Source organism: Xenopus laevis, chromosome 2S (assembly GCF_017654675.1).
Source record: "Xenopus laevis strain J_2021 chromosome 2S, Xenopus_laevis_v10.1, whole genome shotgun sequence".
Taxonomy (NCBI): Eukaryota; Metazoa; Chordata; class Amphibia; order Anura; family Pipidae; genus Xenopus; species Xenopus laevis.
Window position 1 is genome coordinate 25509369 of NC_054374.1, and position 25474 is coordinate 25534842.

The following is a 25474-nucleotide window of genomic DNA, read 5'->3' on the forward strand; positions in this document are numbered from 1 at the left end:
TTAACTGTTATGCAAACTATCTTGCCTTTGTTCCCAGAGTGAATCCAGAATCCAGTGTCCAGCCATACATCACATTCCCCATTGAAAGCCCAAAGTGTAATGGGATCAAGGTTTCATACATTTTCATGAATACTTTTTCACAAATAAATATATTTTCTACAGGAACTAGATGCCCCCAATCTTAATTTTACTTTAGCACCCACACATTCCACAGTAATTTAAGATTATACATCATTCACTTTCTCAGCGGAGCTTACACTCTAAGGTCCCTTTAGATTGTAAGGTCCTATAGGGATTCACTATGTTCATTCCTATCAGAATTAACCTCCCTGTGTGTTTTTGGAGTGTGGGGAGAAGCTGTAGACAAGGGAAGAGCCTATAAACTCATCATATAGAAACATTGGGGTAACAGTCACCCTGCTATAGTTCCAGGGGTACCCAGGGCACAAATAAGCATTCATCCCAAATCTCCCCCTAACTGACTCTCAGGCTGGGCCCCCTTAGCTCATAACAAGGTTACAGATATATAGAAACATTGGGGTAACAGTCACCCTGCTATAGTTCCAGGGGTATCCAGGGCACAAATAAGCACTCACCCCAAATCTCCCCCTTACTGACTCTCAGGCTGGGCCCCCTTAGCTCATAACAAGGTTACAGATATATAGAAACATTGGGGTAACAGTCAGCCTGCTATAGTTCCAGGGGTACCCAGGGCAGTAAGCGTGGACCCCAACTAACCTTCAGACTGAAGAATGACTAGGCAGCACAGAGTTTGGGGAGTCCTTACAGTACATAAATCCAGTAAAGGTGCCTGTGCATTCCCCACAGAGATGCAATTATTTGTGCACCAGGTCCCTGCTAGCAAGCCAAGCACATAAGGCAGCAGCCAGCACCCACAGCTCATTCCTTCCCCCCATAAGAGAGAGAATCCAGGGGAGCGCCCCTCCTGCAGTTGTGGAAACCTGTCTCTGCATCTCCCTATTGTGCCAATGTCCTCACACCCCTCTTTGTCTCACATTCACCTTATACTGCTGCATGATCTCACCCAATAACATCTTACATCATTTAATGTATTTAACCGTTACATGGACGGCCAGCAGCCACCGCAGCGATCGCACAGCAGCACCCCCAGCTCCTCCAGGAGGACCCAGTCCACAGCGCAGCGCACCCGACCAGCCACAATGAACCACAGCGGTGCAGTGCGCTCTTTCTGCCGCTAGGTGGTGCTGTGTCACTCACTCGTGCAATCTGCAGGCACAGCGGAGCGGGCGGGGGAGGCGGCGTCCTCGGGTTGCTCGGAGACGGCAGTGCCTGTCAGTGAGGGGAGAAGGAGGGAGCACGTGCGCACCCGGGACAGTCCGGATAACGGGAAGCAGCGATCGGTCACTATGCAACGTTTCTGGGATCCAGTTGACTATGCAATGCGCTCTGGTTCCGGCCATTAGGGGCTTGTGCTTATACGGGGACATCGTGCTTGTGCCCAGGGACTGAGCCTCGGCAGCTGTCAAGGGATTGGCACTGACTGCAGCACGAGATAGCGCCCCCGGCTCCGCTATCTTCCCGGCCGCGCCCTGCGGAGCGTTCAGCCCTAAGCGCCTGCGGAGCCTTCACAGAGCCCCAAGCACAGGATCTATCTGAGACGCCCCAGCGGAATATCAGATCCACGACCCCCCCTCTGCTTAGGATCAATCCATTCCGCCCCTGAGGAGCAGCCAGAACCCCGAAGATGAGGACCCCCCATTACCGCTCACTTGATCCTGGGTCTCCCCGCACAGTGTGTGATCCTGGAAACCTCACATGCTGATTGGCTCTATGATATCCCAGTGCCTGGAAGCCTCCCCGCCCCCGAAGAGCTGTCTGTGGCCCTGGGACGCCTGGAGACACGTTTATTTGGACCCCCTGAAACCTTTTGTATATATGGACCCCGGCACCTGCCACTTTCTGACGCCCCCATGGAACCATTGTTCTCTTAGGCCCCCCCGGAGTTACTGGGGCCCCTGTCAGATCACAGACTACCTTTATCCCTATATTTTATAAACCGAATCCTCCCTGGATCTATACGAGCCTTTGTCCCTCCTTCACCTGTTTGGGCCCCAGCAGTGCGCCCGACCCCACGTGGATGCTGCTCTTGTGCTTATTGGCATTGGATGCTGCTCTTGGCATTGGATCTGCCGCGGGATTTCTGTGATTAGTCGCGGGGCTCGGCGTCAGGATCAGCCGCGGATATGTCGGGATTAAAGGGCAAGTGAAGGCACATTTCAGACCCTGCATGTCAGCGCCGCTGTCCTTTCCCCTGGAGCGGATTATAAACGGCAGACCCGCGGGTATTCAGCCCTGTAGGTGCCGGTGTCCGGGGCAGGCGGGGAAGTTGGTTCCGCAGCCCCTGGGTAAGTGCGGCCCCCGCTCCACGTGCTGAGGATTCCTACTGACATCTGCTCGGGACACTGGATACCCGGGACTGGATATTTGACTTCTCTGCTGCAGCATGTGGCCAACAGCACCCGAGGGAATGTGGATCTTACTGGGACTAATGACCTACCTGCAAGGTAAGTGCCTGATGGTGCATCCGTCTTTATAGGGACTAACTGGGGGCCAGTACATATATGTGAGTAGTAAGTAACTGCCAGGACACTGGTACACATATGTGATTATAAAGTAACTGGGGGCACTGGTTCATATATGTAAGTAACTGGGGGACACTGGTACATATATGTGAGTTGTGAGTAACTGGAGGTACTGACACATTCAGGTGAGAAGTGAGTAACTGGGGGCCACTGACACATATATTTGAGTAGCAAGTAATTGGGGGGCCACTAATACATTTATGATGTGAGTAGTGAGTAACTGGTGGGCACTGGACATTCATATACATATAGGGCACATAGTACTGGCACATTCATGTGGGTAGTGAGTTATTGGGGGGCACTGGTACAGTCACATGACCAGTGACTCTCTCACTTTCTTCTCTCTCTGCCTCTCTCCCCTCACTCTCTGCGTCTCCTACAGGCTGTGCCTCTCACACTTTGTTTTCCACTGTTACCTTTGTCCCCCTCTCTCGATCCCTCACTTGGTACCCCCTAATCGCATTCTCTCCCACTGTGATTTTCTCCCTGGAATCTCTCCCTTTTCTCTTCTAACTCTATTGCCTCATGTTCCCCTCTCTCCCTCTGTCTCTTGGAACTTTCCCCTCAGTCTCTCTCTCTCTCTCTCTCTCTCTCTCTCTCTCTCTCTCTCTCTCTCTCTCTCTCTCTCTCTCCCCCAGCCCATTCACTCTCTCTCAATTCCTTTCTCTCTTATTTGCTCCCTTTGTGTGACACCCTTGCAGGGTAAGTGGAGATAAAGTGAATAAATCCCAGACATAATGTTACCAATCACGGTCTGTTGTTCCGTTGTTCAGTCCTGGACTTTGGTGCCCTATAACCCCCTTCCCTCCCGTGCCAAGCTACTAAAACAAGAGGAACCACTTTGTCTGGTGATTGTTCCCTGCCTTATTGTAGCTTCATAAGGAGAAGTGACGCCACAATGCAGGAGCATGCTAGCAGCAGTGGGTTGTGTGAAAACAAGTTTATTTTTTATCTGTTATCCTTATTGGTCTAATTACCAGTATGCCCCTGGCCAGACCAATTATTGGGACATGCTGGGAGCTGTAGTTCTTCAACAAGCTGCAGCAGTGGTATGAACTCACAGGTCCTGTAGCTGTTGTTATTTAAAATTCCCAGTAGTGGGATCAGGTGATAGTCCCTTGTGCTACTCGGCTTATACAGTTAACTATAAGTATGTTGCATTAAGTACCTGTTTGCTCACTAAAGTATGAGATTTAAACTGCTGTCTAGTTGCCATGGCGACAAGGGGAGCATCGCCCACTAATGTCAACATGTACTGGCCAACTGACTACTGGGGAGAGTCGCTGGAAAGAAGTGTAAGCCTAAGAGCCAACCCTTAAAGCCGCACTAACATGGAAACATGTATATTCTTGTGATACAATGTATCAACCCGTCTCTCCAGAAACTGAAAATAAATTATTTATTGTCTCGTTCCGTATAAAAAAAGGATTTTTTCCTGGGAGTGCATGGGGAGCCTTGATTATTTAAGTACATAAGCGCTGTGCTCCCCATTGTTTATCTATTATCCATGATACAAAGTGGCCTCTACAGCCCCGTGGGGCCCCTCAGTGCTGCAAAGTATCTGGTTTCTATGAACGATATTAGTACAGTTTGTATGAATTTCCTTATAGGAAGCACTTTGGGTTTTTTGGGGTCGGTACTTGAGCTGAGGTTTGATCTTTAGAGGCAACTTTAAACTTTAGGGCTCCAGTAAATATTTTCTCTGCCTACTAACACTGTGGGATCCGACTCAGTAGAACTCCGTCCCAGTCGGTTCACAGCAAGGCTAAACTCTCCCATCAGCAGATGCACTGCCCGTTTGCTTTGCTTATTATAGCGATGCAGAGCCTCTACTGCTCCACGGAACCTAGGAAGCAACTGAAATATTCCGTATCATAAAGCTGAACTAGAATTGGCTAAATCTTACCGATTGCTGAGAATTTTCGCATTTTCTGGACGCTTCACTGTGGGCTGAATCAATAAATCTCATGGGGGATTTTGTGCAGCAGAACATTTAAGGCAGGAATGGTCCATTTGCATAATACTGTAACACTATGGCAGCTCCCATATGCAGGTATAAATACATACAGGTATGGGATCCGTTATCTGGAAACCCTTTATGCAGAAATCTCTGGATTATGGAAAGGCCATAGATTCCATTATAATCAACTAATCCAAATTGTTAAAAAAAATTCAGTTTTCTGTGTAATAATAAAACAGTAGCTTGAACTTGATCCCAACTAAGATATAATTAATCCTTATTGGAAGAAAAAACAGCCTATTGGGTTTATTTAATGTTTATATGATTTTCTAGTAGACTTAAGGTATGAAGATCCAAATTATGGAAAGAACAGTTATACAGGTAAACCCCAGGTCCTAAACATTCTGGATAACAGGTCCTATACCTGTATACAGAATGTTCTGGGCACCCAACCAGCAATACCCTTCTATTGTTTAAATGAAACTTTATGGCAGCTCCCAATATGAAATGTGAGAAAAATATAAAAAATAAAAAGAAACAAAACTCTGTGTACAGGTATGGGATCCGTTATCCGGAAACCCAAAATGGGAAAAAGCTCAGAATTACGGAAAGGCCGCCTCCCATAGACTTCATTTTGATCAAACAATTCCGATTTCTAAAACTGATTTTTTTTTCTGTGTAATAATAAAACAGTAGCTTGTACTTGATCCCAACTAAGATATAATTAGTCCTTAATGGAAGCAAAACCAGCCTATTTGGTTTATTTAATGTTTACATGATTTTCTAGCAGACTTAAGGTGTGAAGATCCAAATTACAGAAAGATCTGTTAACAGGTCCCATACCTGTATATGAAAAGAAGGCTGAGGGCTTCCTCAGCAAAGATCATTGCCATAGGGGTATGGCTTCAGCTTCCCTGATTGGCTGGGCAGTTCTTCACTTATTTATGACAGGAGAGAATTTTATTGTCTGCACTCCTGTATGTACTCCTGTGCCTTTACTAATTGGATAAGTGATTTAGGAACACACTTACTCATGATTTATGTTGTCACAGACCGTTTCAAGCCGTGACACCTACAAAATAAAAGCTAAATGGAGATTTGTTTGTCAGCTGCTGTGTAATCTGTTTGCCCAAAACTGCTGTATGGTTCCCATTGTAATCCGGCTCTGTCCAACATTAATTCTCACTAACCCGTTTACTGGGTGCCCATGCTGGTTGCCTTTTCTGGCCGGTTGCGCTGTACTGTTGTGATACTGCAACTGGAATCCAAAAAACTTCCAAAGCAACAGTACTTACTTTATATAGAGCTGCCTATCACTTGAAAGTGTACAACAGCTGTGCAAAGCAACATTACACCAAGTTGTTACACTGGAATATGACGACAAACGCTGGGATAACCTGTTATAGTTTTTCACTCACTACAGAAACCAGTTATTGATGTGTTCCCTAGTTCAGGTGGTAACCAGATGCTTTCTTGTATTGTTCTAACTACACTCGGCCAATATATAGTAGTTGCTGATTGGTTGCTAAGTTTTATTATATTGATTGAGTTTTGCCATGTTACTTGCTCCCAGGGCTATACTGGGGGGTCCAGGGCCCACTGGGCTGCTGTCACAGGACCCCCCTCCGGGTCCCCTGCCTAGCCCCCCCCCCTGCGGGCCCCCTGCCGAGCCAGGCCCCCCGCCGCACATGTACGCAATTTGTATTTGCCACGACCTGCCCAATAAAGGGAGGTCACGGCCCACTGGGTTTTTTCACGGTGCCCCGTCCCAGTCCGATCCTGCTTGATTTGTATTTTAGTTTATATCTAATGGCATGCTGCATCACGGTATCTTATGGTACAGCCTATTGTGCATTCTTATGACACACTGTATGTTGCACCCTATGGCACACGATATGGCACACTGTATGGCATTCCCTATGGCACACTGTATGGCATACCCCATGGAGCACCCAATGGCACAATGTATGGCATACCCTATGGAGCACCCTATGGCACACCCTATGGAGCACCCTATGGCACACAACCATTGACACAATGTATGGCACACCCAATGGCACAACCAATGACATACCTTATGGAGCACCCTATGGCACACAACCTAACGGCTAGGGATGCACCGAATCCAGGATTCGGTTCGGGATCCGGCCAGGATTCTGCCTTTTTCAGCAGGATTTGGATTCGGCCGAATCCTTCTGCATGGCTGAACCGAATCCTAATTTGCATATGCAAATTAGGGCCGAGGAGGGAAATCAAGTGACTTTTTGTCACAAAACAAGAAGTAAAAAATATTTTCCCCTTCAAATCCCTAATTTGCATATGCAAATTAGGATTCGGTTCAGTATTCGGCCGAATCTTTCGCAAAGGATTCGGGGGTTCGCTGAATCCAAAATAGTGGATTCGGTGCATCCCTACTAACGGCACACTGTAAGGCATACCCCATGAGCACCCAATGGCACAATGAATGGCACACCCAATGGCACAATTTATGGCACACCCTGTGGAGCATCCTATGGCACACACCCCATGGCACAATGTATGGCACACCCAAAGGCATAATGTATGGCTTACCCTATGGAGCACCCTTTGGCACCCTGTATGGCATACCCCATGGAGCACCCAATGGCACAATGTATGGCACACCCAATGGAACACCCAATGGCACAATGTATGGCACACCCAATGGAACACCCAATGGCACATTGTACGGCACACCCAATGGCACACCATTGATAATATTTTAAAAGTGGCTGTAGCAGGAAATCCATGATTACTCTGTCAATATACGGCACAGAGAAGCTTTTCTTTATCTGCCAATAAAATATGATTTTTCTAGACTGATAGAAAATGTGATCAATCTCAGGTAAATAGAGATGTATAAACAAATCAGTGAAGGTAAAATGCACAAGACATGCTCGGTTGTGCTCCATTAGTTCCATGAAAGCGCATGCACTCAGGCCCTCCCCATCCTTTACTCTTACCCCTCCTGCAGTTTTGTACTGTATATAGAGCCAAGGCACATAAAACTTGAAGGAGACTGTAAATAATGCATGTTTGGAACAATATCCACAGAGTCAGTAAAACGCCAACCTCATACGTTTGTGCAGGAATATCGCCCGGGGGTACGGCTTGCTGCGCAGCCCATTTTATATTCATGAGTGTGCAGGATTGTTGAGTAGCGGCTATAAATGCATTGCATTATGGCTTCAATCTGTGCCCGGCTCCCGTCATAATGAAATAAAAGAAGCAATAACAGTCCTCTGCCAGGCACAGCGCCCAGTCACCCCGTGTGAATGCTGCCGATTTCCATCTCAATTCACACGAGTCTCAGTGTCTCTTTCTGAACTTTCCTCATTGTTATAGTTGTATGTGTGAAGGAATGGGGCTACCATGCTGCTTCTCTTTGTTGTTATAGAATAAGGGCAGAAAGGGGTATCAGCCTACCACCGATGGGTAGAGTGAAGCAGGTAAACAGATGTTGGCAGGTCTTTATCCTGGGTATATGGGGTGGGGGGTATAAGTAGCACCCATAGTGATCATAAGCAAGGTGCATCTGCTTTTGTTGTGGTTGGAATTAAATATACTTAATACATCTTTTAATTGTATGTACAGCAGTGCTGTAGCTTTCACCCATACATACCTGAGCTTCTTTGCTGTGTGTATGGGGGGGGGTCAGATTATTGCCTAGATATCAAAGGCAGAATTTGAGAGTATTTACAGGACTAGACTTTTAGCGAATCAGAGCATGAGATCATTCCCAGGGCTAGAATGACCTGTAGCCATTCAGAGCATGAGATCATTCAAAGGGCTACACTGACCTGTAGCCAATCAGAGCATGAGATCATTCTCAGGGCTATACTGTGATGTAGCCAATTAAAGCATGAGATCATTCCCAGGGCTAGACTGACCTGTAGCCAATCATAGCATGAGATGATTCACAGGGATAGACTGACCTGTAGCCAATCAGAGCATGAGATAATTTGCAGGGCTAGACTGGCATGTAGCCAATCAGAGCATGAGATGATTCCCAGGGCTAGACTGATGTTAAGACACATTATTCACAATCTGGTTGCTAGGGTCCAATTAAACTTAGCAACCAAGCAGTGGTTTGATAGATTGACAGAAATATGAATAGAGGAATGAAAAATAATAAACAATTAGCAATTACAATAAATTTGTAGCCTCTTAGTGCAATCATTTTTTGACTGCTGGGGTCAGTGACCCCCATTTGAAAGCTGAAAGTCCAAAACTATAAAAAAAAAAATGAAGGCCAATTGAAAAGTTTCTATAAATAGGCCATTCTATAACATACTAAAAGTTAACCTGAAGGTGAACTACCCCTTTAATAGAAATGTTGCCATAATGAAATTGCCCCATCACCTCCCTGCGTGACAGAAAGATTAATCGTGTAGAGTTGCCTTGGCAGCGGTACGTCTCACTCGAGAATCTTCCTGCATCTGTAATTATATTTGGGTGCCTATTTTGGCAACCAAAGAGAAGGTTTACAATTCCTTTAAATAGAGCTCCAAGGGAACTTGTAGGTGGTTTCTCCTTGTATCACTGCAGGGAACTGCTGACCATTGATCTTGATACCATTTAGAAATGTTGAGCCGTGGTTTGGAGTCTACACCCCATTTTTTTTAAATCCCAGAGAGAAAACATGTTGGTAGCTGCCGGATACACTTTACGGATAATACGGATTATATGACAAGGCGCTGAGGCACTTAAGTCTAATTCCTCCCTGTAGTTGTATGAAAGCGGCCAGTTAATAGGCAGCCTTGCTTCCCTGATCTCAGCTGAGATTTCCCTTTGTATTATGAGATGATTAAACTCTTCTATTCATTTTGCCATTTATTTCCGTATTCCCCTAATAATATGCGCTGTGTACACCAACCTACCAGGCAGATCGTTTCTATGGCAATAGTCTAAAGAATGCATGGTGTTCCCTGATTAATGCACAGCCCTGCGCAAGGCTTTTGGAATATGTAACCTGCGTAAAAATATGGGGCCTGGGTCTGCCAGAGACATCGAGGTAGAAAGAAATATGTATTGTAGACCATCTGCTTCATGACTGCGGGTGTTGCATTTTCTTTGATAAGACCCAAACACTGGGCATTTCATTGTGTGTTACTCACTAGTACCTTGTTATGAGCTAAGGGGACCAAGCCTGAAGACCAGTTAGGGGGAGATTTGGGTTGAGTAATTATTTGTGCCCTGGGTACCCCTGGAAATATATCAGGGTGACTGTTACCCCAATATTTATATATATATCTGTAACCTTGTTATGAGCTAAGGGGGCCTTGCTCTCCTTAGTCTGCCTTGCTCTCCTTAGTGCTCTAGCACTGGCACCCCAGGCAGATGGTAAACAAGCCCTATATTCACAAACTTTATCTAATAATAATAATACACCTTTAGAAAGTTCTGTTCTGTCCCCATTTGTGCCTCTATAACAAGGCGGTTCTAGATTTTTGGGAAGAGCTTTTAATCTGTGCTCATTAGCAGTAAGCTATTATTTTGCCCCAGAACAAGTTTATTCGATTTCCCGTAATAAGCAGCCTTGCCTCTCTCCGCCGCTGCGACCTTTATATTTCACAGCGTGGCGGTTTCTGGCATTGTTGCATTGTCAGGTATTTCTTAAAAGGATTTTTTCCTCCTGTCTTTACTAAATTTGGCTCCTTTCCAGATATAAAGCAGCTGCACGATTCATGCTGCACCGTCCATTTACTGTATAATCATGGGACATCTGTATTAGATGCTGGGTAATGCCTCAAGAAAGCTTTCTGATACATTTCCTTTCTGTTTCTAAATAAGAGGAGACATGAGAGCCGTTCCTCCTGGACGTTTTATGGTCAGAGAAATTTATTTTATAGGCAAATCTATAAGAGTTTCTTCACCCAATTTATTACCCTTCCTTAGTTAATCCAGAAAGCAGAATACTGTCTGCTGGTATGAAGAGCCTCCTGAGTATTATTACCAAGTAGCCAAGTAAATCCACTGTTGATCAACTCATCCCTTGCCAGATGGTGTTTCTGTTGTTGACCAAGTCGACTAAGAGGACTTATTGCTCTGTTGGCCAAATCTTTTGTTTTGCTGTTGACCCAGTCATCTTTAAAGTTGGTCTCTGTTCTTTTATTGACCAAGTTAACTTCTCCTTGTTGATCAAGTCAACTTCTCCTTGTTGACCAAGTCACCATGATTTGTTGAGAAAATCAAATCAACATTTCATGGTTCTTCTGAACCAGGGGTGCTTTGGAATGATACATGGCCTTGGAGATGCTCTCCATCAGATACAGCCCAGCAACAGTAACTGTTCTGTTGTCTAACGCAACATTCCATGGTGGACTAAAGTCCGCTAAAATACTGTAGTTAATTAAGTTATTGGTCTGATTGGATAAAGTAAACTTTTCCTGCTTGACCAAGTCACCCTTATTGTTAATCAAATCAACTTTTATGGTTGAACTTGTCAGCCAAGTCATTGGTGCTCTGAAATGAGGAATACAAGGTCTTGGAGTTGATCAAATAAAACCAAGCAGAATTGTTGGGGGTAATTCTTTGTAGGTGTAGTTCAACCATATTGGGAGAGCTTTAGATTGTCCATACCTTATGAAGACAATGATAAAGTAAAAGCGACCTTTTGTAATCGTGCTGTTCTAGCAGTGACTAAGTCACCTCTTAATGGAGAACCAAGTCATTCTTTTATAGGTGACCGAGTCAATGTTTCGCGGTGCACCAACACCAACTAAAATACTTTCGTTGGTCAAGTTACTGATTTGTTGTTGACCAAGTAAACATTTCCAGGCTGACCACGTCATTCTGATTGTTAAGCAAGTGGACTCTTCCCATGGTTGAACTTGTCATCCAAGCCAGAGGTGCTAGAATAAAACATGTGGTTTTGGAGATTCTCTCAATTTGTTGTTCAAGTATAGTATGGGGGTAATTCTGTAAAAGTAAAGGACAACCATAGTTGGAGACCATAGCATTGTCCATTCCATACAGTGTTATTTTGTAACTGTGTTGTACTGTAGACTCAACTTTCAAGAGTAATAACAAGACACTCTTTAATAGGCGACTGAATCAAAGTTCCATGGTGGACCAAGCTGACCAAGTTACTGTTCTATTGTTCTGATTGATCAAATGGATTGTTGAGCAAGTTTACTTTACATGGTTGAACATGTCAAGTACATTAGAGGGAGGAAAAGAACTTTCAGTAGAAGCAGAGTAGGTGGTTATCCACGGTGAGGACAGTGAGGTTGTGGAATGCACTTCCGGATGTTGTTGTGATGCTGATTCTGTTAATGCCTTTAAGAGGGGCTTGGATGATTTTTTGGACAGACATAATATCCAAGGCTATTGTGATACTAAAATCTGTAGTTAGTGTATGAGTATATATAGTTTATGTGAGTGTATGGAGGGGTCAGTGTGTGCTACAGCTGTTTTCTTGCTGATGCAGTCAGTGCCGATCTATATGTCATGCCTTTAGGCAAGAAACGTCACCTCCATGTGATTGTTAATTTGACTAAATTCTCTATATCTATAACTATATTAGCAAGGTTTTCAGCTGGGCCCCTGTGTGGCTTTATGGGGTGCACTGTGTAACTGTACTTTCGGTAATTCTATGGGAACATTCTGATATGCTTTGTGGATAGGATTCTACCGGGGTCGGATCAGGGGCCTGGGGCCCATCGGGACTGCTGTCTCAGGTGCCCCCTTTGGCCCTCCTGCCCCTGCCACAAAGCCCCCTCTGGGACCCCCGACACCCCGAGGAAGCAGTTTCTGCAAAAGGACAAGTCCAACACGGATCCTACAAGACACAATAAGATAGACAAGACAGAGTAACAATATTATCAGCAGTGTTCTGTGCAGAAACTATTCATTATCCCACGGAAGATTACACAGAAATTTTCATAAATGAGACTATAAATTAAGGAAATTAATTTTTTCGCTTTGGTTTTTCTTTGGTGTACAATTTCTTTTGATTTTAAATAGAGCAGAGAATGCAGCGGCAGCGTCGTGAGTCTTTTCAGATTTATTACCCCCTCAGAATCAGATATACACCACGTGCCTCTCCATTTTATAATGAAAGGGAGGATATGAGAAAGATGGCGAGATTAAGGAAGACATTTCTTGGAAAAGGGAATGAGTGGAAATAAGGGGAAAAGGGCATTTGGAATTATATTAAGGCAAACTGTATGGAATTACTGGCGTTGGTATGAAAACACATTTATTATAGCAGCTTTGTGATCATCTGTTAAATTCATTTAAATCATCATGGTTGCTTAACAATGTGATTAACTCAGCACAAAAAATAAATACAGATATTTTCAGCAATAATTGTAATTCCATTAGTTATACTTATTCTGTTTTTTCATGGTGTTAGAATTCACCAAGGTTTTTCATGAACGTATAAAGGCACAAGGCTGCAGGCTGAGTTATACAGGGAACTCTCAGTATCACTCATGTATTATAAGGGATAATGTACCCCCTACTGTAAATGATAAGGATATTAGAAGTCACTGACAGCTTCTGTGACCATATAAAGGCACAAGGCTGCAGGCTGAGTTATACAGGGAACTCTGAGTATCACTCATGTATTATAAAGGATAATGTACCTCTACTGTAAATGATAAGGATATTAGAAGTCACTGATGGGTTGTTCTGTGACCATATAAAGGCACAAGGCTGCAGACTGAGTTATACAGGGAACTCTGAGTGTCACTCATGTATTATGAAGGATAATGTACCCCCTACTGTAAATGATAAGGATATTAGAAGTCACTGAGGAGTTCTGTGACCATATAAAGACACAAGGCTGCAGGCTGAGTTATACAGGGAACTCAAAGTATCACTCATGTATTATGAAGGATAATGTACCCCCTACTGTAAATGATAAGGATATTAGAAGTCACTGAGGGGTTCTGTGACCATATAAAGGCACAAGGCTGCAGGCTGAGATATACAGGGAACTCTGAGTATCACTCATGTATTATAAGGGATAATGTACCACCTACTGTAAATGAGAAGGATATTAGATGTCACTGAGGGGTTCTGTGACCATATAAAGGCACAAGGCTGCAGGCTGAGATATACAGGGAACTCTGAGTATCACTCATGTATTATTATAAGGGATAATGTACCACCTACTGTAAATGATAAGGATATTAGAAGTCACTGAGGGGTTCTGTGACCATATAAAGGCAAAAGGCTGCAGGCTGAGTTATACAGGGAACTCTGAGTATCATTCATGTATTATAAGGGATAATGTACCCCTACTGTAAATGATAAGGATATTAGATGTCACTGAGGGGTTCTCTGACCATATAAAGGCACAAGGCTGCAGGCTGAATTATACATGGAACTCTGGGTATTACTCATGTATTATAAAGGATAATGTACCACCTACTTTAAAAGATAAGAGGATTGTATGACTATTTGATGGCACAAAGTTCCAGGCCAAGTAATAGTCAAGAAACCCTAGAAAGATAGATATAATTACATACAAGGGAAGATATAAAATAAAGATATATATGTATATAAGCAAGAAGCCGTTTACTTCATTTTCATATAGAATTATGTGAGCATAGAGGTCACTGAGAATTCATAGAATAAGGCATGAAGCCAGCAATGCAATCATGAAATGTAGTGTAATATAAATATTATGACTAGTTACCCCCACATTTTGTGATGATAAATGATGAGCTCATCCTTAATAATATCATTAACAATTCCACACTGCCAAGTGAATAACATATCTTGGTTATTATTATCACAATGATTCATCTAGTCCTTCAGTGGGAATGCTGGGAACACTGTGTGCATGCTCAAAGGGTATGTGGAAATCAGGCTGATGGAGGATGATGGGGAATGTGATCTGAATGTTGCCGATGTACAGCACCAATGCCTTGCCTAAAATGTATGTTTACTTTATAGTAGAACTGTCCTACCAATGGCCTTTAGCTGTTTTATAACAGTATATCCCATAAACCAATGTCTTCAAACAAATGTCCATTTCCTACCATTCACTATCTGCATCTTGCCCTACTGGTTCATCTTGCGCTAAGTCTATCCATCATGTTCTACTGTTGTCCATCTTGCTCTACTGTCTCCAACTTACCCTACTGTCTTCATCTTATCCTACTGTTGCCCATCTTGTCCTAGTGCTTCATCTTGTCCTATTGTTGCCACCTTCTTGCCCTACTGCCTACTGTTGCCCATCTTACCCTACTATTTCCATTTTGTCCTACTGGTTCATCTTGGCCTAAGTCTCTCCATCATGTTCTACTGTTGTCCATCTTGCTCTACTTGCCCTTGCCCTATTGTCACCATCTTCCTACCCTACTGTCTCTCTCTTACCCAAGTATGTGCATCATGTCCTATTGTTGCTCATCTTACCCTACTATCTCCATCTTTTCCTACTTATGCATCTTAATCGTACTATTTCCATCTTGCCCTTCTGTCTCCATATGGCTATACCTGCTATCCTCTACTTTTCTACTTGGATCTGATGCTTTGTGGGACATCATTATGTGCACCCTCCTTCTTGTTCTGCTGGTGCCATCTTGCCTAACTCTTTATATATATCGTTGTGCTGCCACTATTTTGATCCAGTATCTTCATCATGTTCAGCTGCTACACTCACATCTTATTTTACTGTCTTGCTGTACTGCCATGTTTTGGCTTCGTGTCTCATTCTTGAACTGCTGTATCTATCTATCTATCTATCTATCTATCTATCTATCTATCTATCTATCTATCTATCTATCTATCTATCTATCATCTATCTATCTATCTATCTATCTATCTATCTATCTATCTATCTATCTATCTATCTATCTATCTATCTTCTTCTACTTTGCCCTACTGTCTACATCTTGTTCTACTGACTCCATTTGCCCTATTGTCTACTTTTTGTTTTGCTGCAGCACTCTTACTCTGCAGTCTTCATCTTGTCCTGCTTTGTGATATTGTTCTACTGAGTCTCTCTTGCCCAATTTTCTTCATCTTGCCTTACGACTGCAAACTTGCCAAAACTTAATCTTGTACCCATATAGAGCTTTACGTCAGAAGTAAACATTTCTCATTGCATCTTTTCTAAAAGGAGCTTTAATGGCAAAGTGTCTGGAAAATAGAAATGAGTGTTTCCTTAAAAAGGCCTTCTCATGTTGGGTTGGCCTCCCTAATCCTCTCGTGCAAATCTATCAGATCTAAAGGTTCTTCATTCACATCTCTTCTGCCCTAGTGGAGCTTACAGTGTAAAGGTTCTTGTCAAATTTACTTACTAGGGTCAGTTTCTGCTTCATTCAGCAACAGATACAACCGTATCATCCATCTTTCTTCTGAGGCTGCATCAGCAGACTCTCCTATTAACAATATTTACTGCATTGGCATTCAATAAACATTGCTGAAAAGCAAGTCTGCTATTGCATGTCGATTAAAAGATGTATGTAATGCAGCGTGACTGGATCAATCCTTCTTGCTTGCCCTTCTGTAAAATGGTCTTTGTTACAGTTTTGTCCAAGGGTTGTGCCACTTAAAACTGCTCTCGTAGACTTGTTTTTCTCCCTTCTCATGAGCCTCTTAACTGAACAACCCATCACCATTTACAGCACTGCTGGCTGGAAGCTGTGAGTGGTTTAGCTTCTTCTAGTCATGGAAGGACTGCTCTTGTGGGCACCAGCAGTTGGATATACTAATAACTGGGACAGAACCATGTCAAGGCTTTCATTACCATCATGAGCCCCCACTGGAATATACATATAATGACTATTGATAAATGTTTGCAACTGCTGGATTTAATTAGCTCACTTCCTAGAAATGTGCCATTGATTTAAATTGGGTAAATCAGATTAATTATATTCTGCACCCTGGGGCTGGCATAGGGTGCTGTGGTGCAGGAGAAAAGAGTAAGCAGAGGTGGCTAGGAGGCAGACAGTGTGTCCAATGTACGGGGCACTAATGTAAAGTCTAATTCTCACACTCAGCTTAAGTGGATGTGCTCTGCTGTGGCGCAGGTTTCCTTGGCTGCCTGGCAGGGCATCAATCACACAGCATAAGGTTACCAGATCATGTGAAAAATTGCCGACACTTCTAGGAAATCAGGCTTGCTCGGTGCACTGATTGCATTTCAAGGGCAAGCAAAGCCTGTTAAAGGCCCAATCAGCCGAAGCTACGTCGCATTCATCCCACTTTTAGATTTAGTCCCGCAACCTGCATTGTTTTCAGCAGGAGTATAGGGAATATCAGTGCCTACTTCCTCTCTGCCTTCTCCTAGTGCCAGAGATTGCCTAGTGTACTCCATGCCAACTTCTGCCCTTTAGGTGCCCTGAAACATGATTGGACAAGAGCTGGGAAAGGGTCGGGCAGGGATCACCACCCAGTGCGGCTTCACGAATCTGGGTAAAAATTGTGGATCATGTGTCCATTGTCCTCCTCGCTGTTGCATCTCTTTCACTGCGGAAGTGTCAATCCATGACTGCGTCAGTGGTGGTACCCTAGTTGTTCAAGCAGTGGTGTAACTATAGAGGAATCAGACCCTGCGGTCACAATTTGGGTGGGGGCAGGGAACAGGGGGTCTGCTTCCTCTATAGCCCAAGAGAAATTCCCCCGGGCGGGTGGAGAGGGCTGGTGAGGGGAGTAGGGGCTGCGTTGTGTATGTGGTCCCTCCGAACATTTTTTAGCGCGGTGCCTGGCGTACTGTAGTTACCCCACTGGGTTCAAGTTGGCCAACTGTTACCTTCCCAATTATCGGCAGTCAGCTTTAATTTTACCTTCATTTAATTTCAATGCATTAGACATTCCACTGTGCCGAACCGAGTAGTTATAGTAGCACATAGTTGCGCTTGCACTGTGTACTGTACTCTCTTTAATGCTGATTTTTGTACCCCCCCCCACAAATTCAAGTTTAACCCAGACCTACAGTGTTTTTACCTGTTGAGCTTCCTTACAGTTGAACACATCTCATGCATGGAGCATCATCTTTATCCGAAAAGCTGTTAATTGAATCAATCAGAAGAAAACCGCTGCCGCATGGGTCTAACAGTGCCCACTGGATTCAAAGTCAGTGTTTTCTTTTCTGCTTCAGTTTCTACCCGGATTTGTTAAGCCTCACTTGGTGCAGAACCCTGCCCGACCCTTTCCCGACTCATGTCCAATCCTGTTTCAGGGCACTGAACGGGCAGAAGTTGGCATGGACAGTGCCAGACAATCTCAGATCCGCATTGGGTTGCCATGACAATGGTAATAATGACTGAGGTAAAGCGCAAAAAATATCCTCCGTCCTGCAAAGCTCTGTTTGAGTCTCAAAAACTCTCACAAGCAGCTGCTGCCAAGATGATTCAAGTGATTTCGCCTTTTTTTACTCTGATAATACAAAGTTGCCTCTGGTGTCAGAGCCTTGGAATACTGTTTGGGTGAAGGGTGGACCTTGCCCAACGCCAGCCTGTGCCCCTGAGTGAGGTGGAACCCTATATGTGAACCATGGAACAACAAACATTTTTATTAGGAGTGACTGCCCAGTGGCTTTTGGCCCTCCAAAGAGTCAGGGTTAAGGGGATCACCAATATCATAAGCTACTACCCAGAATCAGACTGGGAAACCTGGTGGGCTCAGGTCCGCTTCCCCAACCAGCTTCCCCCTCAAAGTTCCAAGAAGGAGTTAAGGTGGACTTGACTTGACACATTGTGCCCCGAAGCACAGCCCCGAAGCACACGCATGTAGGGAGTGGTCCTCAGTAGGGGCCTGGTGGTTGCAAACAGGGCCCTTGCTGTCTCAGCCCTGGTGGGCCTCCAATGCCGACACTGCTATTGCCTATATTATTTTAGTTATTTTAGGGACCTAAGTTGTCATCTTTCTGAGATGATTGGACAATATAAAAATTAGGTTATCTGAGTGGGCCAGTTGGCAAGGGAAGTGCCAAAATGGGCACCATAAGATCGCCTGATATCAAGGGTCCACCATTATAATAAGGGCCAAACATTCATAGTAGTAACTACTAAATTACATAGGAGATATGGAGGCCTATGATGGGTATGATTATGTGTTGCCACTAAGGCCTTGGCCCATCAGGAACATCCCTAGAGCTATGGTCATCCAGTCTGACCCTATGTGAGTGCTGAGGCTCTGAGGGCAGTTCACCTTCTTCAGAGGGTGCATCACCATTGTAGCGAGTGGTTGATAACTCTGGGATCAACGTGATGTGCCCACATAACATGGCCAGCTCATCAGAACGGAATGTCCATAGGCACCTGTGCTTATACTTGTACCACAGTGCAATATTCCCTTTATCAATTCCAAGGACACCATGCCCTTGTTTAGCCTGAGGTTGATAAATGACCTCAGTTGATGTTCTTCTTGTTATGACTACAAAGGGAACTGGAGCTGGACTGTGCAAACACAGTGACCCCTCTTGGGGAAATGGGATCACACGGTGCAAGGTAATGCATTAATGCCACGTTTGCAGGAGTTCAACTACATCCAGTATATGTCCCATTAGTTCTTAGTACTCCAAGTTCACTTTCTCCAGCCTTAGGAACAGTTTCTCAGTGCAGATAATGAGATGCTCTGAGACATTCTGCATGCTCCATCTCTAGAGAGTTCCGCACTACAGCTAATTAGAAGGTGGGATAAGGCTGGACCTAACTGCAGTTGGTGGATATACACAGTAGAACCTGGGGGGGATGATCCAGCTTTGTTCGTGCCGTTCCAGTATCCGAAAGCTTGAACATCCCTCCGCCTCTCAGGGCTGCAGGGAAGTTATTAGGGGAGTGAGGGGTAATAAATCAAACTCCAGAACTCGGATTTTGGCATTTTATTCCCACTGAGAAGCGTTGAGCGTGCGCCAACTCATCACTACTTGTGTGTATTTTCCCTTTTATTTTGCTTCCCCGGTCCCAGATTTTTTTTATTTTTTTTCCCAGGATATAAATAGTGACCCGTGAATTGGAATGCACAGAAATTGGTGGTGTTTTATTTCCAGGAAAAGCCCAGATGGTGCCGTAGGAATAGAGAGAGCGTCGCTCACGCTCCTGTTGTTGCTTTGCAGCAATTCCTTAATGAGAGATTAATGTCTTTATTCTAATTCTCATTTGTTTGATTCCCCTTGAATTGTATCTTTCTATGGAATATTGCCTCTTCTGATACTTCTGTTCTAATATTACAGTCAGACGTCCAGGCTTTATATTAACACTAATGCTGCTTTGTTCGTTGGCTCCAGAATATATTCAGTCAAATTACACAGGGCCCAAAACCATAGGGGCAGTTTTGTGTTTTGGCACAGTGGGACCCTGAAGGTAGAGAAATCCTGGGCTGGGGAAAAAAACCATGGTGAGCCTCGGCCCTCATGGGTCCCACCGACTCTCCCTGTTGAAAAGTCTGGGTGCTCCCCTTAAACTCCTCCTGATTGTTGCTGCAGTACCTGGTTGTGATGTGTCTATTCTGCCTTTTTTAGTTAATGGTGGGCAACTGTACCACCTATTAGCACTGAACCCTGAAGCTACTGCCTCCCTGGACCTGGTGAAAAAGCTCCAGGGTCTCCCACAACGGGTTACTTCAATAGGCGCTCAAGGAACCGGATGCAAACGCCAAATTGAATTTATGCTTTGGAATGATAGATTTGTATCAAGCAAAGAGCAGTTCCGCTTTTCGAGGCATCGGCTGCAGTTGTGCCATAAAGAGTATCATGAACCCTCATGACGTAGCAGTGTAGGATTAATCAAGAACTCACAGAGTTTTCTTTGAAGAGTCATGTAAATATATTTCAACTCATTTGGAAGCATGACTACATCATATAATCATCATACATCATATAATGGTCTACATCTCTTAAGGCCTGGTTGAATTACTTGGGGAAAAAGTCCTAAATGTTGAAGTCAGGCAGCAGGGAGAAGGCAGCAGGCAGCAAAGCATTCTTACTGGTGGTTGTGGCCTGTAGGGCAAGATTGCAATTGTTTATGCAAAGCTAATGATTGGTGGCATGAAGAGCAAGCCTGTTATAGGTGGGCAGGTTGGAAGAGCATGAGAACAGGAGCTGAGGAAAGGCAGTAGTCAGAATGGCAAGGTCAGATCTTCTATGTCTCTTCCATGATTCTCTTCATCTTTAGCTATTGTAGACGGGTTCTCTCTCTATAAAGATGTATGTTTATATACTGTACATCTTCCACTAGGGCATTATCATTTCCTATCCCATTTGACTTTTAATCATAATCAGAATCCTGCAATCCCCCCCATATCATTCGAACAAACATACATATCTGTTCATCGTTGAGCCATGAAGGCGCCACCCCCCCCCCTGTGTTTTATACCAGTGACACTGGCGCAATGGAAACGTCTCTCCGATCATTCAGGAGACCCCGCATTACTGGGTTTCTTTGTAAACAGATCTGTCCCAATACCCTGTTTCCTTGAGTTCACGTCTGGCAAAATGGAGTGGGTTTCTACTGCTTCTTGAGTATGTCATTGCTGGAAGGAGGGTCTGAAGTGCTGCATAAGCGGTGCACAACATGGGGGTTACCTCCCTTAAAATGCAAAGTGCCACATGATTATGACTTGTGCCAGGCTTGGTGGGCCAAGTCATTCATGGGTATGGACAGAATTATTTATATTTTATCTTTAGGTTCTAATGATTTGCTAAACCCTAACTATGGACTAAAGGTACCCTACTCTTGGGATCTGCTCTCTCTAGGCACCCTACAGTGTGAATCCCTATCTAAAAGTTGCTGTACTCAGTTCCTTAGGGTTGAATCAAGGGCTTGCACAGGAGCTCTCAGCCAATCATGGAGAAGCCCAGTATCTCCCAAAGAGTAACGTTCTTTAGGATTTCCAGCCAATAAAGGGTTAGCAGTTGTCTCCCGGCAGGCAGTTAAATCAGCTATTCCCGTGCCAGGCTTTTCGCACTACGGCTTTTTAGTGCTGCACAGAAGGCTTGTTTGCCTGGGGCCTACACTCACATATAACTAGGAGACACCTTGGGGGGGGGGTGGAAAGTGGGCCCTCCCGGTGCCGACAGGACAGTTCTGCTCAAGGTTTCAAAAGAAGAAACTGAGAAGAGAGGGAGTTGGCACAGGTACGGCTTGTGGGGTCGGTGCTGTTTTTAAGGAGTCCCTAAAGGGCAAGTGCAAGCAGTGGACAGAAAATGCACAGATGAGTCTGGGAGAGATGTGAGAAAGCATCAGCCCTGCCCTGCTGTATGGCTGAGATTCTAGCTATCTGTATAACAGAACATTCTGTCCCAGTGGGAAGAGAGCTTATGTGGAACCTACTGGTGAAATCACTGTAGGACTGAGATAAGGAAGCTTAGCAAGGCAAAGTAAACAAGTACACAAACTTGGTATGTTTAGTAACAAGCTGCCCGGTGCTAATTACAAGTACATAACAAATGAAATGAAAATATTTGGAGAAGGGAATTTTTGGGTTGATATTATGCTACTAATTAGCAGGGAAGACTTTATGGCTCGAAGTGAAGCCTTGGGAGCGGAAGGCTGCTGAGCGCAGTGGAATCAGAATCAGGGGCCGGTTCCGTGGAGGAGTTGGGAGAAGGGGCACTTGAGAAGAGAGAATGCAAAGTGCAAGGCAGCAATATTCCGTGGCCGGCGGCGAGAGAAACAGCGCAGAGATTAATCATGTTCAGAATTTAGGCTCTGGATCCGCTCATTGTGACACTTTGCCAAAACCCAGAGAGAGGGAGAGAAAGAGAAAATTAAAAAAGATGCTATCGCCCGTCTACGCCCCATGAAAAACTCCTGCGCTGGGACAAGTGAAGGGTAGCGGAACCGCCTGATTGCTAATGGGACTATTTGAGCTTGGGAAGGGGCTGTTCCTGCTGAATTGTGCTTAGTACAGAGAAATACCTATGCTGCCATAGTTGTATAGGATCTCTCTGTACAGGCTATGAGCAAACTTAAGGAGCTGAATAGTTCTTAGTACAGGGGGGAATACCAATCCAAGTCTGTAGTATTTGTTTATGTTGATCTTTGGCTCCATATGGTGCCCTCTGTAAATGTAATTTGGGTAATTATTTGATGTTATGGTGGGGGATGCCATGGAGACATCATAAGCTCAGAGGAGTCATAACCTTAGTAGTTCAGAGCTGCAGTACATCAGCCCTTTGCCTAAATACTTGCAAATAGAAAACTCATAAGGCTTTACTTGCCCTTTTCCCCTTTACAAATGCATAAACCCAACATAGATATCACAGACTGTGCCAAAGGGAAACCCCGTGCCACAGATGGGCTCTCAGCGAATACCAGCCCTCGAGCGCCTGTCCAGATTAATAAAGAAAATGCAAATAATCTTTTTTCCATTTCTGTAAATATGCAATCTGGAGATGGAAAGGAGTATTGATTTTTATTTTTGGAAGTGAATTATAAAAAGCTTTTAAGAGTTTTGTACAAATTGATTGGCGTTACAACGTTAATGTTTTATTTTAATTAGAGCCAGACGCTAGAAGCCCAGGAGCAAGGGACTGCATTCTGATGGGGAGAGGATGGCTGGAGAAAGAGGGGATAACATAAAATAATATAAGCACTGGGTATATGCGGACAAGGTCTTGCTGTGAGAGCTTGGGAACCTTAGGGGGCTATGGTTTACCCCAGAGAGCTACAGTTATATGGCATGTGTTAGCCAATCAGGGCACAGGAATGCTACAGCAACTTATAGAATGTGTAGAGCTAACTGCAGTGGCGGAACTTCCTTGGGTGCAGGGGATGCGATCACACCAGGGCCCCACCCTCTCATGCCCACCGGCAGTTCGAATCTGCCGCAAAGATCTTTTCCGGAGAGGAGTGGGTCCATTAAGCAAAGTCACAACAAAGCACGAAGGGTTGAGGGTTTATTGCAACTTGTCTTCATGAACCGGACATATTTTCCCTACATAACGGCAGGAGGCCCTGGCTTGTCACCAGCATTGCTCATGTCGTCCCCAAACAGTAAGGTGCATAACTAATCCCTGCTGCTTTGTGCGACCCCACTATTTGCAGGTCGTGTTGCAGTCGCCTCTTTATAGAACCTCCCCTGAGATCTCGCTCTGTATCTGCCGTGTTCATCAGACAGTAATTACTATTCCTCATTGAGCCAACCGCGCTAAGTGCCCTGGATTCCAAAACCGCAGAATGTATTTGTGTCACTCAGAGAAAGACAATACACTGGCCCTCTTATATAGTGAGTTTCATACTAACGAGTCTGATGTCGAGCTCATTAATGTCTGTCACCTCATGGCAAGAATTTAAAATAAAGCTTACAAGACAACAAACAGTAGGAACAGCCCCCTAAGTTTGCTCAGCATAGGTATTGCCCTGTACTAAGCACAATTCAGCAGGAACAGCCCTAAATTTGCTCATAGTCTGTACAGAGAGATCCCATAAAACTATGGCAGCATATGTATTCCCATGTACTAAGCACAATTCAGCAGGAAAGCAGGAACAGCCCCTACGTTTGCTCATAGACTGTACAGAGAGATCCCATAAAACTATAGCAGCATAGGTATTCCCCTGTACTAAGCACAATTCAGCAGGAACAGTCCCCTAAGTTTGTTCATAGTCTGTATAGAGAAATCCCATAAAACTATACCAGCATAGGTATTCCCCTGTACTAAGCAGAATTCAGCAGATACAGCCCCCTAAGTTTGCTCATAACCTGTATAGAGAGATCCCATAAAACTATACCAGCATAGGTATTCCCCTATACTAAACACAATTCAGCAGGAACAGCCCCTAAGTTTGCTCATAGTCTGTACAGAGAGATCCCATAATAAGTATTCTTGGAAGGCAGCACTGACAAACCCTGTGTGTATCATTAGCTGTAGAGAGAACATCTACAGGACTGCAGTTAAGTTCTTCAGTTGTAACGTATTTTGTTCTGCATTCCGTTCTTTCTGCGAGCAATAAATTACAAATGGCTTCACCCCTTGCCGTTTAATTTATCTTTGTATCATGTATAAAACCAATAAAAGGCTTCGGGGAAGTCATTAGAAACCTGCTCGAAATCCAGAATTCTAAGGCGATCCAACTTAAGGCATTTGTTTTTTCTTTATGCAATCTCTTTATACGATCTCTGTATTAGTAATGGTACCAGAGACCATGCCAGCAAGTTTTTGTTTCCATGGGGGCAGGCCCAATAAGAAAAACAGAAGGGGTGAGTGTAGATTGGGGTGTGTCTAGAGTGCATCTGGGCCTGACCTAGCAGGTACCTAATATATAGTGACAGAGACAGACACAAGAGGAAAGTGTTGGGAGGGTTACTGCCTGCTGTACTCTCATTTCCCTACAGAAATAGGGATTGGTAGCACTAGATAGGTACCTAATATATAGTGACAGAGACAAGAGGAAAGTGTTGGAAGGGTTACTGTCTGCTCTGCTCTCATTTCCCTACAGAAATAGGGATTGGTGGCACTAGATAGGTACCTAATATATAGTGACAGAGACAAGAGGAAAGTGTTGGAAGGGTTACTGCCTGCTCTGCTCTCATTTCCCTACAGAAATAGGGATTGGTGGCACTAGATAGGTACCTAATATATAGTGACAGAGACAAGAGGAAAGTGTTGGAAGGGTTACTGCCTGCTCTGCTCTCATTTCCCTACAGAAATAGGGATTGGTAGCACTAGATTGGTACCTAATATATAGTGACAGAGACAAGAGGAAAGTGTTGGAAGGGTTACTGTCTGCTCTGCTCTCATTTCCCTGCAGAAATAGGAATTTATAGCATTAGATTGGTACCTAATATATAGTGGTTTAATGCTTTTTTACTAAAAACTTTAAAAGAAAATATTTACATAACTTAGACTGACTTTCTAAGGGACAGTTGTAGGTGGGTATATGTTATGAAAAAGACATATAAGCAAAAAAGCTGTATTTTCAGAGATTTTCCAACTGGGCAGAATTTAAAGCCTGGTCACCTCGGGTGT

The 25474-nt window shown here is 44.2% G+C and overlaps 1 protein-coding gene across 1 annotated transcript in view; it reads left to right on the forward strand.

Moving 5' to 3' along the window:
* Nucleotides 1–1896: 1896 nt before the first annotated feature.
* Nucleotides 1897–25474, forward strand: part of LOC108708875 (immunoglobulin superfamily member 11) — a 145393-nt gene continuing 121815 nt past the window's right edge. The window contains exon 1 of the mRNA XM_041583496.1: nt 1897–2546. Within this exon, the coding sequence (XP_041439430.1) occupies nt 2486–2546 (61 nt within the window). The 5' untranslated portion in view covers nt 1897–2485. The remainder of the gene's footprint in view (nt 2547–25474) is intronic.